Genomic DNA, 17,367 nt, shown 5'->3' on the forward strand with positions numbered 1-17,367 from the left:
TGTATATTTTAAGAAGTGCTTGCTCCAGAAGACGTGGAATATATGTACAGTGGAAAACTACTCAGCCATGAAAGTGAATGAAATAATGCCATTCGAAGCAACATGGATGAACATGGTGATTTCATATTAAGTGAAGTAAGTCAGATAGAAAAAGACAAACATCGTATGATATCACATATGTGGAATATTGAAAAATGATACAAATGAACTTATTTACAAGACAGAAGTAGAGTCACAGACATAGAAAACAAGCTTATGGTTACTGAACAGGATCACGGGGGATGTGGGGAGAGGTAAATTAGGAGTTTGGGGTCAATATGCACACACTACTGTATATAAACTAGGTGGACAACAAAGACCTACTGTATAGTGCAGGGAGCTATACTCAACATCTTGCAATGATCTATAATGGGAAAGAACCTGAAAGAATATATAGTCTCTCAAAGAGTCATATCCAACTCTTTGGGACCCCAGGGTCTGTAGCCTGCCAGGCTTCTCTCAAAGGAGGGGTCACAAAGAGCTGGACACAGCAGAGGGACTAACATTACATCCCTACTACTACGCTCGTTCTTAGCCAACTTGGAGAAAGACATGAACTCCTTATCAGTGCTGCATTAAGTTTTGCTCTAAGATGACTGCCATATAGGGAACAATTTGAACATATTCTGAATTTCAGTTGTGCTTGCAAGTAACTTTGTGAGGACAAACAGCTGGTGGATGAAAGCACAGCTGACCCAGAGGAACCTAACCAGGCAGGAAAACACAAAACACACTTAACACACAATCAAATAGTAAACTGACCGAGGACATGGCAGCAAGTCATACTCCTTTGTTCTCCACTTGTCCACACGTAATTGTCTACAGTCTGCTATGATTCTTGGCTACTTTAAAATAGAGTGTATTAATAGGAAATTTGAGACATAATAAGGCAAACAGATCAGGAGACAACTGTCATTGAAAAGAGAGTTAATGGCTTACAGCTCCCAAGTAGATGGACAGGCCACGCCATTGGGCCACACGGGAAAGGACAGGACTTGTCCAGAGAGAGAGGGAGGGATATTCATACAGGGTCATTTACTGTGACTCCTCAGGAGGCAACAGTGAGCTGGGTGTTCAGGTTCAGGACTGACTAGTGCATGTGGTCCTAGACGCCATCATAGCTGCCTGGCTCTGATGACATGGGAAGGGTGAAAGATGTCCGGAGCCCAGCTTTAAATGTCAACTCTTCAGAGACAGGCCATAGTGCTGGAAGGCAAGCATAATGTCCAAGACGGGAGAGCAAACAAACTTACCTATCACACACCAAGAAGGAAACCAACAGACATCCTCCTCCAGGAGGGAAATCTGATTATATCTTAAGTTATAGTGCGTCTTGAGCCCCTAAATTGGAAAGTAGACTCTAGAAGTCAACTAGTGTAATTAAAGTAGCAAAAGAGAATGAAAACAACCAAAAACAAAAAAAAGAACAGAAAATACAAAAAAAAATTGAAATATGAACGAAATGCAAAAACAAAACAAAACAAAACAAAACAAAAAAAAACACCAGAAAAAGAAGAAGAAGAAGAAAGAAAGAAAAAGACATCTAAGATTGAAGAGGAGCTGAAGAAATGAATCCAAAGTTGCAGCAAGCCTATGGCTTTCTGAAGGAGTTTGCTTTGGACCATTACCAACGACCCTCGCTGTTCACCTGGAGCATGCTGAGCGGCCGAGCTCTCAAGTGCTCGATCTGCTGGGAAGTTACTGGAGAGGATGGGGTGCGTCACTGGGTCTGAGCACGGTCTGAGGTCCTCGCACTTCTGCGGGGGTGGGAGAGTCCTCTCTGGACGGGACTTTGGGTGTGGGTTTGCCTTTCTTCCCCCGTCTGCATTCTCTGGCCGCACCGCTGGCCTCTGGTGAGTGACGCTGAAGGAAGACGCCTCGCAGTACGCCCACAGCCAGCGGAGCAAGGAGACGATCTCCTGAGCCCTCCGGGGGGCAGGGAGGAGCGGGTGCAGGTCCGTGAATCTTCTCCTTCTGGCCGGTCAGGCTCTCGAAAACGCCCCACACGTCGAGCAGGGTCCGGGGAGAAGATGGGCGACCAGGCTCTATATGTGGAATGTCCTTGGGAGGCGTAGTGCTACTTGGGAAAGGGACCTCCGGCAGGAATGACGCAGGGATGTGTTCGTCACCGGCAGGACGCTCGTGCCAGAGTTGCCTGGGCTCCATTTCCAGTGCAAGGAGTCTGCTGCAGAACCTCCAAGTGCCAAACGGGACAAGTGATTCACCGTGCCACGAGCACCAGCACCAGCACCACCGGCACCAACACGATGGCCAAGGGGAGAAAGGCGACCCATGGAGTCCCAAAGAAACTTCTCCACCAGCATGGCACAGGGGCCTAAGTGGAGATGGGTCATGCAACCATTGCTTTCTGAAAGCAAAGGTCCTCCCCGCACTGAGGAAAGACGCAAGCCCGCCCTAGATTGTGAGAGCAAGACAACTGGACATCCGACTCTGCCCATCCTACCTGTCAGTCAGTTGTCTCGTCCAGCTTGGCCCCGCACAAAAGCGGGTGGACGCCATGAGACGCGGCCGGCCTCTGAAGTGTCTGGGGCGGTGGGGAAACTGTCCTGTCCTAGCTGCTTTCCCGCCTGCCTCGTGATCCCTTGACCTGGTGGAGGGGCGCCCGACGACCCTTATCAATCCCCTCTTGCGGTTTCTTTCTTTCTGTTGGTTGCCGGCTTCAAACCCAAAACCCTCCATCAAACGGTGGACCTGGAATTAGCGATTTAGCATCGCGGACCTTGAGGGACAACTGTGGCTCCTGACCGCACTAGTCGGCTTGGCAAGGAACAGAGAACGTTCCGCTGGCTTTTTCCCCCTGCATGGTTACCTACAAAGCACCGTGCTCATCACACGCAGAGAGGAGAAAGAATGATGAGCAGTATCTTCGCCCAAGAACACGAACAAGCGTGCCCTGGACGAGGAAGTCGAGCCACCCACAGGCCGCCCTCATCATCACCACCAATCTTCCTCTGCCCCATCGCCTCAAATGAACTTACTCCTTGCCCCATCTACACCCTCTGAAGAAGAAGACGAAGAAGAAGAAGAAGAAGAAGGAGCAGAAGAAGGAGAAGGAGAAGGAGGTGAAGAAGTTGAAGAAGGAGAAGAACAGTGATTGGAATGGCGTGGCAGAGAGAAGGGGAATGTCGCCTGATGCCGGGGGAAATCCGTGCAAAAGAGAGACAAATACTGGCTGATCTGCCTTCTCTGTGCCATAGGAAGGAGGCAAAAGGACAGCAAGTGTGTGAGCACGTGCGTCATAAAGCACAAAGCAGTGGGGTCCTGGGATGGGATGGGGCAGCGGGAGGTGGGAGGGGTGCAATAGGCTAAGGAAGAAAGCGGGGTCAGGACCGTCTTTTCCTAGTAAGGATCAACAGAATCACCACATCAGCTATGGCAAACCCATGGACTATGGAACGCCCGTAGTGGTGGAAGGCAAGCACAATATCCAGGTCGGCAGAGCAAACAAACATACATGTCACACGCCAAGAAGGAAACCAACAGTCATCCTCCTCCAGGAGGGAAATCTCTTTATACCTTAAGTTATAGTGCGTTTTGAGCCCCTACATTGGAAAAATTACTCTAGAAGTCAACTAGTGCAATTAAAGTAGAAACAGAGAATAATAACAAGCAAAAAATAAATAAATAAAATGAACAGAAAATAAAAAAAAAATAAAAAATAAAAAATGAACGAATACCCACCCCCCAAGAAAAAAAAAAAAAGAAGAAATAATAAAGAAGACAACTAAGATTGAAAAGGAGCTGAAGAAATGAATCCAAAGTTGCAGCGAGCCTGTGGCTTTCTGAAGGAGCTCGCTTTGGACCATGACCAACAGCCTGAAGGGAGAAAAGCATATGTGCCACAGTCGCGGCATGTTTTGGTGCCAGGACCCTGAACGCTAGAAGAGTGGCTCGTGAGAAACCATAGAAATTGGAGTGGACCTCAGTGGAGAGCAAAGTTGAGGCAAGGGTTTCTTGTTGTCCGGGGAGGGGTTGTCCTCAGGCAGGGGACTGGGGTGGGGAGAGCCCTCAAGGGGAGAGGGTAGGTGGGCAGACATGTGTTTGCACAAGTGTGTTAGGATCTGAAGGGCGAGCCCACGGAATTCCTCCCCAGCCCGCATGTGTGTGCTGAACTTGGAAGCCCTGCAGTGACTGTGTAGTAGGCAAGTCTGGAAGGCCAAAGGCCCCCGGAATGGAATCATTTGCATCCTGAGCCCTTTGGTCTAGGGCCAGATCGGAAGTGCGTGCGGGGCTTCGTCATGGGGAATTCCCGGAGAAAAGTGTCGGTGGTGGGATGTCGGGAGTGGGAGTGAGCACGCCCTGGGACGCCTCAGCCAATGAGGAGCTTGCGCGTGCGGGGGTGGGGCTGTGGGAAAGCCATGAAAGGCCCGAGGGGGCGGGGCCCAGGCCCTTTCTCAGAGAAGCACCCTCTGAGGGAAGGAGGCTTCGTTGTGCAGAGGCAGGTAGGAGATGGAAAGACTCGTGGGCCTTGTTTGCAGAGACCCGGGGGCTGCTTCTGCGCACGGGGGAGGTGCGTGTCCGTCACCCTTCAACGTCTTCCCCGGAGGGCAAGGTTGTCGGCCCAGCGCCGCTGGTGCAGATGCCCTTTGGGGACCCTGTGTCCCTGAGGGGCCGTCGCCGGTGGTCGGGCGGCCCCAGCGGGGTGACTTGGCTCCTGGGTCAGCAGGGCTGGCGCCTGGCCACCAAGTCGCCCTGAGTTGGAGGGGGCCGTGGGGGGTCGGGGCTGGGCTTCGGAATCTGGGGAACACCTGCTACGTGAATGTAGCGCTGCAGTGTCTGAGCCACACGCCGCCCCTGGCCAGCTGGATGGTGTCCCAGCAGCATGCCACCCTCTGTCCGGCCAGCACCTCCTGCACGCTCTGTGCCGTGCGAGCTCACGGGACCCGAGCCCTCCTTCACCCGGGAGAGGTGATCCGGCCCCGCAAGGACCTGCTGGCGGGCTTCCACAGACACGGGCAGGAAGATGCCCACGAGTTTCTGATGTTCACTCTGAATGCCATGCAGCAAGGGTGCTTGAGTGCATCCCAGCCGTCGGGCCATCCCTCCGAGCACACCACCCTCATCCGGCAGATCTTCGGCGGGACTTGGAGGTCTCAGATCCAGTGTGTCCACTGCCTCGGAGTCTCGGACACGTTCGACCCTTATCTGGACATCAGCCTGGATATCACGGCGGCTCAGAGTGTGGAGGAAGATCTGAGAGAGCTGGTGAAGCCCGAGAAGCTGGACGCTGAAAACGCCTATGACTGTGGCGTTTGTCTCCGGAAGGTGCCTGCCACCAAGAGGTTGACTTTGCACAGCACGTCCCAGGTCCTGGTGCTGGTGCTGAAGCGGTTCACACAGGTGAGCGGGGCCAAAAGGGCTCAGGAAGTGCGCTATCCCCAGTGCCTCGACCTGCAGCCCTACACGTCTGAGCGGAAGGCAGGGCCACTGGGCTACGTGCTCTATGCCGTGCTGGTGCACTCCGGGTGGAGCTGTGAGCGAGGACACTACTTTTCTTACGTGCGAGCGGGCAACAGCCAGTGGTATAAGATGGACGATGCCAAGGTGAGCGCCTGTGACGAGAGTGCTGCCCTGAGCCAGAGCGCCTACGTGCTCTTCTACTCCCGGGAGGGTGCGTGGCAAGGGGGTGCTGGGGGAGGGGCAGCGGCCCCCCTCACGGCTGACCCCACACACCCCGGGGAGCCTGACGGGCCCCGGGGAGCCTGCGGGAGACGCCAGCGGCAGAGCTCCTGGGTCGCAGGTGTCCCCGGGGGACACAGAGGTCGAAGGAATCAGCTTAGAGCAGTGGAGACGCCTCCAAGAGCACAAGCGGCCGAAGCCGGCCTTCGACCTCCGGAAGATCCAGTCGGCCCTGCCTGCCGGCGCAGTCGTGATTCACCAGTCCAACCACGGAGGAGGGAGAAACGGCAAGCTGCCTGAACAGGAGCTCGGCCGGCTCGGCCGTCCCAGCACGGACAGCCGGCCTCCAGGCCTCACGAGCGTTGGCAGCGGCCCTGGTGCCAGCGGGTGGGCCCGAGCGACCAAGAGGAAGAACAAGAAGCCGCGGCCATCTCTGGGGCTGTGGCGGTAGGTAGGCTCTGAGGCACATGCGTGCAGACGCCCAGGCACACTCTGCGTGCGGCACGCCCTGTGTGACCCACCAAGTGTTCCGGCGAGGAGCGAGTTCCTCTCGGCGGTGTGGCTGGTGCAGCCCCCTGGCAAAAGGCGGGGCCTGCAGTGTGCCCGGGGCCACGGTGTTCACCTGGATCGCGCTGAGCAGCCGAGCTCTCGAGGGCTGGCTCTGCTGGGAAGTTCCTGGAGAGGATGGGGTGCGTGACCGGTTCTGAGCACGGTCCGAGGGCCTCGCACTTCTGCGGGGGTGGGAGAGTCCTCTCTGGACGGGACTTTGGGTGTGGCTTTGCCTTTCTTTCCCAGGCTGCATTCTCTGGCCGCACCGCTGGCCTCTGGTGAGTGATGCGGCAGGGACACGCCTCCCAGTATGCCCACAGCCAGCGGAGCAAGGAGACGATCTCCTGAGCCCTCCGAGGGGCAGGGAGGAGCGGGTGCAGGTCCGGGAATCATCTCCTTCTGGCCGGTCAGGCTCTCGAAAAAGCCCCACACGTCGAGCAGGGTCTGGGGAGAAGATGGGCGACCCGGCTCTATGGGTGGAATGTCCTTGGGAGGCGTAGTGCTACTTGGGAAAGGGACCTCCGGCAGGAATGATGCAGGGATGTGTTCGTCACCGGCAGGACGCTCGTGCGCAGAGTTGCCTGGGCTCCATTTCCAGTGCAAGCAGTCTGCTGCAGAACCTCCAAGTGCCAAACGGGACAAGTGATTCACCGTGCCACGAGCACCACCACCAGCACCACCGGCACCAACACGAAGGCCAAGGGGAGAAAGGTGACCCATGGAGTCCCAAAGAAACTTCTCCACCAGCATGGCACAGGGGCCCAAGTGGAGATGGGTCATGCAACCATTGCTTTCTGAAAGCAAAGGTCCTCCCCGCACTGAGGAAAGACGCAAGCCCGCCCTAGATTGTGAGAGCAAGACAACTGGACATCCGACTCTGCCCATCCTACCTGTCAGTCAGTTGTCTCGTCCAGCTTGGCCCCGCACAAAAGCGGGTGGACGCCATGAGACGCGGCCGGCCTCTGAAGTGTCTGGGGCGGTGGGGAAACTGTCCTGTCCTAGCTGCTTTCCCGCCTGCCTCGTGATCCCTTGACCTGGTGGAGGGGCGCCCGACGACCCTTATCAATCCCCTCTTGCGGTTTCTTTCTTTCTGTTGGTTGCCGGCTTCAAACCCAAAACCCTCCATCAAACGGTGGACCTGGAATTAGCGATTTAGCATCGCGGACCTTGAGGGACACCTGTGGCTCCTGACCGCACTAGTCGGCTTGGCAAGGAACAGAGAACGTTCCGCTGCCTTCCCCCCCGCCCCCCCGCAAGGTTACCTGCAAAGCACCGTGCCCACCACTCGCAGAGAGGAGAAAGAATGATGAGCAGTATCTTCGCCCAAGAACACGAACAAGCGTGCCCTGGACGAGGAAGTCGAGCCACCCACAGGCCGCCCTCAGTATCACCACCAGTCTTCCTCTGCCCCATCGCCTCAAATGAACTTACTGCTTGCCCCATCTACACCCAAAGAAGGAGGAGGAGGAAGAAGAGGAGCAGGAGGAGGAGAAGAAAAAGAAAAGAGAAAGAAAACGACAACTAAGATTGAAAAGGAACTGAATTAAATGAATCCAAAGTTGAAGCGAGCTTATGCCTTTCTGAAGGAGCTCGCTTTGGCCCGTGACCGACGGACCTGAGGGCAGAAAAGCATATGTGCCACACTCGCGGCATGTTTTGGTGCTAGGACCTTGAAGGCTTGAAAAGTGGCTAGTGAGAAACCATAGAAATTCCAGTGGAACTCAGTTGAAGAGCTACATTGACTGAAGTGTTTATGTATGATGTAATCAAATCCCTTTTGGTTATACAGTGGAGGAAATAAGTAAATTCAACGCATTTAGGTGTGATAGATTGTGTGAAGTACTATAGATGAATGTTCTTAAAATTTTACAGGAGACAGTGACCAAAACTCTCCCCCCAAGAAAGTATTGATTGTCAGAGGAGGTCCTACAAAGAACTGAGAAAAGACCAGAAGTGAAAGGCAATGGAGAAAAGGAAAGATATACCCATCTGAATGCAGAGTTCCAAGAATATAAAGAAGAGATAAGAGAATCTTAACTGAACAATGTAAAGAAATAGAAGAAAGCAATAAAATGGGAAAGAGTAGTGATCTCGATGAACAAATTGGAGATATGCACAGTGTGATAGTTGCCAAGCTAAATTTTATTTTGGGCAAAATGAGGACTTCAGCCCAGCAGAGAGTACCTCGGATACCTCTGAGAGACTGCTCCAAAGAGGCAGTGGGGGAAGGTCACTATAAAAGCCTTTGGTGAAGGGGAGTAAAGTGCAATCAAGCACTTATTTTACAAAAGGTTTTCTGCTGGTCATGAGGAGTTGATGTCACCATGAAGGGATTTACTGATTTTCTAGATATGAAGAAATGTAAGAATTAAATCAAGAAATCAGTTCCTGAAAATATCTGACTCTCTAAAAGACCTTTTCCACCAGTTCCCCCGGAGCTCAGAGTGCTTTGTTCTCCACCCCGAATTTCCCTCAGCGGATGTTGAAGGCCGTCCACTTCAGCAACACAGTGTTCAATCTGCGCCGAAGCAGCTGGCAAATTCCCTGTTGTAGTTCTGCTGCTGCTGCTAAGTCGCTTCAGTCCTGTCCAACTCTGTGCGACCCCAGAGACGGCAGCCCACCAGGTTCCTCTGTCCCTGTGATTCTCCAGACAAGAATACTGGAGTCGGTTGCCATTTCTTTCTCCAATGCATGCAGGCATGCTAAGTCGCTTCAGTCGTGTCGGACTCTGTGCGATCCCAGAGACGGCAGCCCACCAGGCTCCTCTGTCCCTGTTATTCTCCGGACTAGAATACTGGAGTCGCTTGCCATTTCTTTCCCCAATGCTTGCAGGCATGCTGAGTCGCTTCAGTCTAGTCCACCTCTGTGCAACCCCATGGACAGCAGCCAGCCAGGCTCCTCTGTCCAAGGACTTCTTTAGGCAAGAATACTGGAGTGGGTTGCCATTTCCTTCTCCCCTGTTGTAGTTCAGCCTCTGGCAAATGCTCTTCACAAGTGCCAATTTGTAGTTGGCATAGATATCACGTGGAAGTAGTAGAGAAAATATTGAAAAAGTAAAGCAGAGATGCATTAAAATGCACTGTTAGGTTTGTCAACCACAAATTGGCACTTGCAATGGTCACTTGCCATCTACATCTACAAGGGTTAAATAATGTGCTGCTGCAGCTGCTGATTTTCAATACCCCCTGAAAGGAGCTCCGGGTGGAGAGCAGAAATGAAGCCCTCTGTGTTGTGGGAAAAACTGGTGGAACGTCTTCAGAGAGATATTTTCAGGAATCCAGTTTATAAGGCCAACTCTAGTGTCTCCTCATCTCTACAAAAGTGCTAAAATCCTTCATTTCCTAGAAGGGGAAATAAGATCCTACTTCAAGACTAAGACTGTGCCCCCAGTGCAGGGGGCCCAGGTTCCATCTCTGGTTAGGGAATTAGATCCCACTTGCCACAACTAAAATATCCCATGTGCCACAGATACGTCCTGGCACAACCAAGTCAATAAATAAATAAAAAGGCTGCTATTCCTTCCAGAACATAAACACAGAATCCTGGCCCCACACAGCTGAGATGCATATCAAAGGAATGATTTCAGTGAGCCCAGATTCTTGTATCTTCCCATACATAGAAAAATGCTAAATTCATTCACCTGAGATATCTGGTTTTCTTTTAATTAACAAGAATCTTTGATGTTCTGACTACTTGCCCTTTGTTGCAAAACTTCTATATAACCTGGCTTCTCTCTCACCTCACAGCAGTTCCCTTAGGTTTTCTTGAGGTGCTGCCTCTGTTATGCCCGATGTCCGAATCCCCGAGCGGGAAGAGAGAAGGCTTCCAAGACAATGCAACTCGCAAAAAAGGGAAGTTTATTACTGTCTCGAGCCAGGGCTTTCTGCCACAAACATCACAGTGGTGCAGGGTCAGAAAAGCCCTGGCTCAAGCTTGGTACACAAATTTATAAGATATGCAAAAGCGGTTAGTAGCTGGCTTAAGCGGATTGGTTACATGTTTGCAAAGTAATTCTATCGGTACAGACTTTCGCGGGCTTTTCAGCTCTCCCTTTGTTCTTACTGGGCGCATATTGATTGGCTGGCTCCAGGTTACCTGATGGGGGTAGGGAATCTTACCATTTCGGGGGAAGCTAAAACTTAGGTCCAGGCCGCCCGTCACGGTATTAACTCTGGCAGCCTCACATTCCCCCCTGTCTTCTTGTTCCTGTAGAGGAATCCTTCTCTTCATCCTGAGCTACCATCTGATATTGCTGCCTCAATACCATAATCTGAATGGTATTTAGACGTTCTTTAATAAATGACATTAGCCGGTTTAAAATACAAGGGCCAAATGTGAGTGTTAATAATAGCACTATAAGCGGGCCCAGGAGGGTGGAAACTAAGGTGGTCAGCCAGGGGGAGCGTTGAAACCAAGACTCAAACCATCCTTGCTGGGCCTCCCGTTCCCTCTTTCGTTGCGCCAGCCCTTCTCTTACTTTTGCCATAGATTCTCTTACCACTCCTGTATGGTCTGCATAGAAACAACATTCTTCTCCCAGAGCCGCGCAGACCCCACCCTGTTGGAGAAAAATCAAGTCCAATCCTCTCCTATTCTGCAAGACCACCTCAGACAAGGAAGTCAGAGACTTCTCTAAGTGGCTGATTGATTCTTCTATGCGAGTTATATCTTCATCTATGGCGGCTCGTAGGGAAGAAAACCCTTGGCCTTGCAGAGATAGTGAAGCTATTCCTGTCCCTGCTCCTGCCAGCCCAAGACTGAACAAGGCTGCCATGGTGATCGCACTGATTGGCTCTCTCTTTTGTCTTGGCAATTCTCGGTCCCAATGTGAGTACATAACCTCTTCAGAGTGGTATAAGATTTTTGGCATTACAGCAACCAGGACACAGAATTCTTGACTCTGGTTAAAAACCTTCACATTTAAACATGGGGTTAGCCCAGTATGTGAACAAATCCACCAGCCCCCAACCTCTGGCACAATCCAATTTTTGCCATATAAGCGTAGGTTACTAATAGTCCGGGCACAGAGGGAAGTTTTATCACGTGGCACTGTGCCCAAACAGAGTCCCTGTCCCCAAACTTCATTCACTGTGAGGCCAACCTTGCGTTCTTCCCATCGGCATGGGGGTGGGTTCTGGCCTGAAGATAAGTGGTAAGAGACATTGAGGCCTATGGCCTCATAGAAGGGGGGGGTGAAGATTATAACAAAGCCAACAGGACTGGGTTGCATTAGGGTTGGTATGGTTTAAGACCGTAAAGGCTGCATTCACTAAGGCCCATAGGGGGTCCTGAATTGCTGAGCTAATGGTAACAGCCAGAGGGCCAGGGGTTTCTGTCAGTTTGCCTCTGAGGCTCGGGGTAGAGGAGATGTTAAATGTTCCTGGCAAGCTTGGTCTGAAGGGGGTTGGCTTGGGGGTCGCCTTGTGCCCCTGTAATGCTTTGACCAGATTGGGACCTAAACTATGTACCTGCACCGGCTCAATAACCTGTTTAATGATTAAAAGCTCGCCTGGGTAGGGGCCGGGCCAATTTACGTGGAGCTGAAAACCCCAAGTCAGTCCTGAGGTCCAGCGGTTTTCTTTCTTCGCCCGTTCCTGGTTAAATCGTACTCGTACCTGAGGCCCCTGGTGTCTACGGTCCTTGAAGGTGAAGCTAACTAGATCTCTGTTTCCGACATCCCACCTCTGGGGTCCATCACAAGAGGTCACACAACTCCAGCTCCTGCAATAATAGCTTTCTATGCCACCACAGGTTTTCCAGTTATTTTTTATATAGCCCGGGCAAGCCCAAAACCCCAACCTATGGTTTTTTATCCCATCCCTATAGTACTTATCATGGAGACCGTCCTGCTTTGCGAAGAGGCTTGAGAGGTCGAAGTTCAGGTCCGGCCACCAGGTGTTTGGAGGGTGGATTCCTGAGGTCTCATTGAGCAGCTCATGAGTTTGCCCGTCGTTGAGTTTCCATGTGATCTTAGCAGGTTGATGGGGGTTATGACTGGTCGCTCCTGGGTCGATGAGAGCTGCCATCAGCAGGAGAATTAGGAGGTCTCCCAGCGGACAAGTTTCAGTTTCAAAGGATTTGACGGGTGAGGACTCGCCTTCCATTCTGCTCGCGCTTTTTCCTGTTCTTCCGATGTGGCTTGCCGCACGTGATTGCAATGAACCCAGGGTCCAATCCCGTCGACCTTGACAGCGGTAGGAGTGGTAAGGAGAACAACATAAGGGCCTTTCCATCTAGGTTCTAATACTTTAGATTGGTGTCGTTTTACCCAAACCCAATCACCTGGGCCAATATTATGTGAGGGGAGGGCCCTCTTGTTTTGGCCCTCATGTATCTCTCGAATCAATTTCCAAACATGGTTATGCACCTTACTTAATGCTATCAGAGTTTGCTGGAATTGTCCCAAAGTAGGGGGTGGCAGATATTTTCCTTTGAAAATAGGATACACAGGAGGGGGTCTTCCATACAGAATCTCAAAAGGAGTAAGATTCAGCTTATAAGGGGTGTTACGTGCCCGAAAGAGTGCAAAGGGGAGGAGGGTCACCCAGTCCCCGCCAGTCTCTATTGCCAACTTTGTCAAAGTTTCTTTTAGGGTCCGATTCATTCTCTCAACCTGTCCTGAGCTCTGGGGATTATATTCGCAATGTAACTTCCATTTCGTCCCCAGGGCTTGGGCCAGCCCTTGTACAATCTGGCTCACAAAGGCAGGTCCATTATCAGAGCCCATAGTCACTGGCAGCCCATACCTAGGCACTATCTCCTCTAAGATCTTTTTAGCAACCACTATTGCTGTCTCTCCCTTAGTGGGGAAAGCTTCCACCCACCCCGAGAAGGTATCTACCAGTACCAACAGATAGCGGTACCCATACTTGCCTGGCCTTACCTCGGTGAAATCTATCTCCCAATGTTGCCCTGGCTTTTCCCCTCGGTACCTCGTTCCCGAGTGCTGCTTCTTCTCTGCCCTCATCAGCTGGCACGCTTTGCAGGCTTGAATTATCTCTCGTACAGTTACATTTTGACGAGGGAACCTCAGGCAGGCCATCTGGAGAAGTGTTAGGGTCTTTTTTTCTCCCAAGTGTGTAGTTGTGTGCAGGTGTTCACACAGGTGACGACCCAGGGAGGCAGGCAAGATCAGGTTGTTGTTTTGGTCTCGGTACCATCCATCTTGGTCATCTTTCTGGAGGGTGGTATCCTTGTTGATCCAGGCGAGATCGGGGAGGGAATATTCGGGAACTGGTGGCAAGGTCCCCATACCAGGGGGTGGAAGTCCCACGGCTAATATGGGGGCGGCATAGTCCCGGCTAGCCGCTTCTCGAGCGGCCGCATCAGCAGCACGATTGCCCAGCGCCTTAGGGTCTTCTCCCTTCTGGTGACCGGGGACATGTACTATAGCTACTGCCCGGGGTAGTTGGACAGCTTCCAAGAGCCTGCGAATCTCAGGCAGATTTTTGACCTCTTTTCCCTCAGCTGTCCGAAATCCCCTTTCTTGGTATATGGGACCTTGAATATGGGCAGTGCTGAAAGCATATCGGCTGTCAGTAAAAATGGTGACTCTCTTCCCTTTGGCTTGCTCCAGAGCCTGTATCAGGGCAATCAATTCTGCTTTTTGTGCAGAAGTGTTTGGGGGTAGTGTCTCAGCCCATATCGTCTGCCCTGAATCATCAACTATGGCTGCTCCCGCCTTCCTTTGCCCATCTTTTACATAACTGCTCCCATCGGTGAACCATACTAGCTCACTGTTGCTTAGGGGTACATCAGTTAAGTCTTTTCGTGCCGCCAGGGCCTCAGCCAGTATCTCACTGCAATCATGGAGAGGGCTGTCCTTCTCTGGGTTGGGTAGGAGCGTGGCCGGATTTAGGAAGCAAGGGGTCTGAAAACGCACCCGTGGGGCATCGAGCAGCAAGGCCTGGTAGTGTGTCAAGCGGGCATTGGAGATCCACTTACCCGGCGGCTGCTTTAAAACCCCTTCCACGGCGTGGGGGGTGTAAACCGAGAGTTGCTGTCCATACGTCAACTTGTCAGCGTCGCGGACGAGGAGGGCTGTAGCTGCAATGATGCGAAGGCAAGGGGGCCACCCAGCGGCCACCGGGTCTAATCGCTTCGAAAGGTATGCTACCGGCCGCTTCCATGGTCCCCATTGTTGAGTCAAGACCCCCTTTCCTATTCCTTGCTTTTCATCTATAAACAGCTGGAATGGCTTATTTGGGTTAGGCAGGGCAAGGGCTGGGGCTTCTAGTAGGGCCCGTCTGAGTGTCTGGAAAGCCTGTTTCATTGGCTCAGTCCAAGTCCACTTTGGGGTCTCTTTACTTCCCTCATATAAGGGCCGGGCCTTCTCAGCAAACCCCATAATCTACAGTCTGCAATATCCAACAGTCCCCAGAAACTCTCTCACCTGGCGGGGGTTTTTGGGCTCTGGTATCTGCAATATTGTTTCTTTCATGGCCTGGGTTAGCCACCTTTGCCCCTGCCTGATCTTATACCCCAAATAGGTGACCTCTTGCCGGGCTATTTGTGCCTTCTTTGCGCTAGCGCGATACCCCAAGATGCCTAGGGTCTGTAATAGGTCCCCAGTGGCACGGCTGCAAGCTTCCTCTGTGGTTCCAGCCAACATAAGGTCATCTACATATTGTAGCAGAATGACCTCTGGGTGGCAAGCCCGATATTCGTAGAGGTCCTCACTCAGAGCCTCATTAAACAAGGTAGGGGAGTTCTTGAACCCCTGTGGGAGGCGGGTCCAAGTTAATTGTACTACTGGTTGGCCCTCCTCCTCAGTCCACTCAAAGGCAAATATCTCTTGGCTCTGGACTGCCAGGGGTAGGCTGAAAAAGGCATCGTTCAAGTCCAGCACAGTGTACCAAGTGTACTCAGGCAGTAAACTGCTCAGGAGGGTATACGGGTTAGGGACAGTTGGGTGTATGTCACTCACCCGTTTGTTGACTTCTCGCAGGTCTTGGACAGGTCTGTAATCTGTCCCCCCTAGCTTCTTCACCGGCAGTAAGGGGGTGTTCCAAGGGGATCGGCATCGCCTGAGAATTCCGGCCTCCATGAGCCGTCGAATGTGGGGAGTGATCCCCCGCCGAGCTTCTTGGCTCATAGGGTACTGTCTCACCCTCACAGGAACTGCCTCGGCCTTTAGCTCGATGACGACCGGATGTCTCTGTTTAGCTAGTCCCATTCCTGCTGTTTCTGCCCAGGCCAATGGATATTTATGGACCCACGGTTGTACATCTAGTGCTATGGTCTCTGAGGGCTTAGGCGCAAAAAGTCTGTATTCATCCCTTAAGGCTAGGGACAAGACATGTATCGGTTGTCCAAGTCCATCCGTGACTGACATTCCCCCTGGGTCAAAATGGATCTGAGCATTAACTTTAGTCAACAAGTCTCTTCCAAGTAGAGGGGCTGGGCATTCTGGTATCACCAAAAACGAATGGGACACCTGGTGGGTCCCTAGATTTACTTTCCGTTCTGTGGTCCAACAATATCTTTTTGTCCCCGTGGCTCCTTGCACTAAGCTGGCTTTCTTAGACATTGGTCCCAGTTTTTGATTTAAAACAGAGTGTTGGGCGCCAGTATCCACCATGAAGCCAACGGGTTTCCCCTCCACATGTACGGTTACCCAGGACTCGGGGAGGGGTGCCGAGTCTCGACTCCCCTAGTCACTGTCTTCCCCCGCATATAGAACTCGAGTTCCGGGGGGGATTTTCTCTCTCTGGGTCATTCCTCTCCTTGAGTCCCTCTTAGGGCACTCGTTTTTCCAGTGCCCCTGTTCTTTGCAGTAGGCGCACTGATCCTTCTTTAGGGCCTGCCTTTTTGGTTTTTCTTTTTCTCCCGTCCGGGGGTCTCGAGTTTCCCTCAATTCTGTTCCGGCCTTTAACCCCGCAAAAAGAATCTGGGCTAGCTCCTTCTGGTTCTTCCGGTTTTCCCTCGCCCTATGTTCCCTCTCTTCTTTCCTGATCTTTTCTGCTAATTCCCTTTCCTCCCGCCGAATTCGCTCTTCCCTTTCTTCTGGGGTCTCCCTATTATTAAATACCTTTTCAGCTACTTTCAGTAAATCCTGTATTGTCTGTTCTCCCAATCCCTCTACCTTTTGTAATTTCTTCCTAATATCTGGGGCTGCCTGATTCACAAACGCTAACAAAACTGCAGCGCGTGACTCCTCAGCCTGGGGGTCCATAGGTGTATATTGCCTGAAAGCTTCCATCAGCCTCTCTAGGAAGGCTGCCGGGCTTTCAGTGGGCTCTTGCCTTACTAAATTTACCTTTGCCAGATTTGTCGGCTTTCTTGCTGCAGCCCGCAGGCCAGCCATTAGAGTCTGGCGGTACACTCGGAGACGCTCCCTACCTTCCACCCGCTCAAAATCCCAGTTAGGCCGCAACAGAGGAAACCCCTCGTCCACAAGATGAGGCTGGGCGGTTGGCCTCCCGTCGACCCCTGGTACCCGTTTCCGCGCCTCTGCCAGAATTCGCTCCCGTTCTTCCGTGGTGAAGAGCACCTGCAACAGCTGCTGACAATCATCCCAGGTGGGATTATGAGTAAACAAAATGGAATCTAAGAGGTCAATGAGGCCTTGGGGCTTCTCTGAGAAAGGAGGGTTTTGGGTCTTCCAATTGTACAGGTCACTCGTGGAAAAGGGCCAGTACTGATAGGTTCGCTCTCCGTCCGGGTTAGTTGGTCCCACTCGGACGGGGAGTGCCTGAACAGTGGATGAAGGTAACTCTGGGTCCCCAGGGTCTTGCTTACCCCTATCTCCCTTAGTTTTCCCCCGGGTCCCCAATGCCGGTCCCCCCTCACGGTCGGTTCCCGTTGGCCCTCTTAATCCTCTCGGTTCCCCTGTGGGAGCTTCTCTCCTCGGAGGGGATTGCAAGGAGGGCACATATGGCGGAGGCCTTATCTCCGTTTCTAGATCTATCAGGTTTGGATAAGATGATTCCTGAAGGACTGGTTTTGGGTCCTCTTTCTTTTTGGTTTCCTCCGGGGGGGTCTCCATCACCAGGACCTGTGAACTGGAGGAACTAGGAAGTTTGTAAACAAAAGGTTTTAACCATTTAGGCGGATTTTCTACTAGATCCTGCCAGACCATGACATAGGGGACTTGACTCGGATGGCCCCAGGGATCAGGAGCCATAATCTTCTCCTTCA

At 52.1% G+C, this 17,367-nt stretch overlaps 1 protein-coding gene across 1 annotated transcript in view; it reads left to right on the top strand.

Moving 5' to 3' along the window:
* The first annotated feature begins 4,509 nt into the window (after positions 1-4,509).
* Positions 4,510-17,367, top strand: part of LOC122437914 (ubiquitin carboxyl-terminal hydrolase 17-like protein 6) — a 15,479-nt gene continuing 2,621 nt past the window's right edge. Inside the window, exons 1-5 of the mRNA XM_043462384.1 lie at positions 4,510-5,800; positions 5,862-6,126; positions 6,251-6,368; positions 6,475-6,506; positions 6,789-6,939. Of these exons, the coding sequence (XP_043318319.1) occupies positions 4,510-5,800; positions 5,862-6,126; positions 6,251-6,368; positions 6,475-6,506; positions 6,789-6,939 (1,857 nt within the window). The remainder of the gene's footprint in view (positions 5,801-5,861; positions 6,127-6,250; positions 6,369-6,474; positions 6,507-6,788; positions 6,940-17,367) is intronic.

The sequence above is a fragment of the Cervus canadensis genome, chromosome 3, assembly GCF_019320065.1.
Source record: "Cervus canadensis isolate Bull #8, Minnesota chromosome 3, ASM1932006v1, whole genome shotgun sequence".
In the NCBI taxonomy this organism is placed as follows: domain Eukaryota; kingdom Metazoa; phylum Chordata; class Mammalia; order Artiodactyla; family Cervidae; genus Cervus; species Cervus canadensis.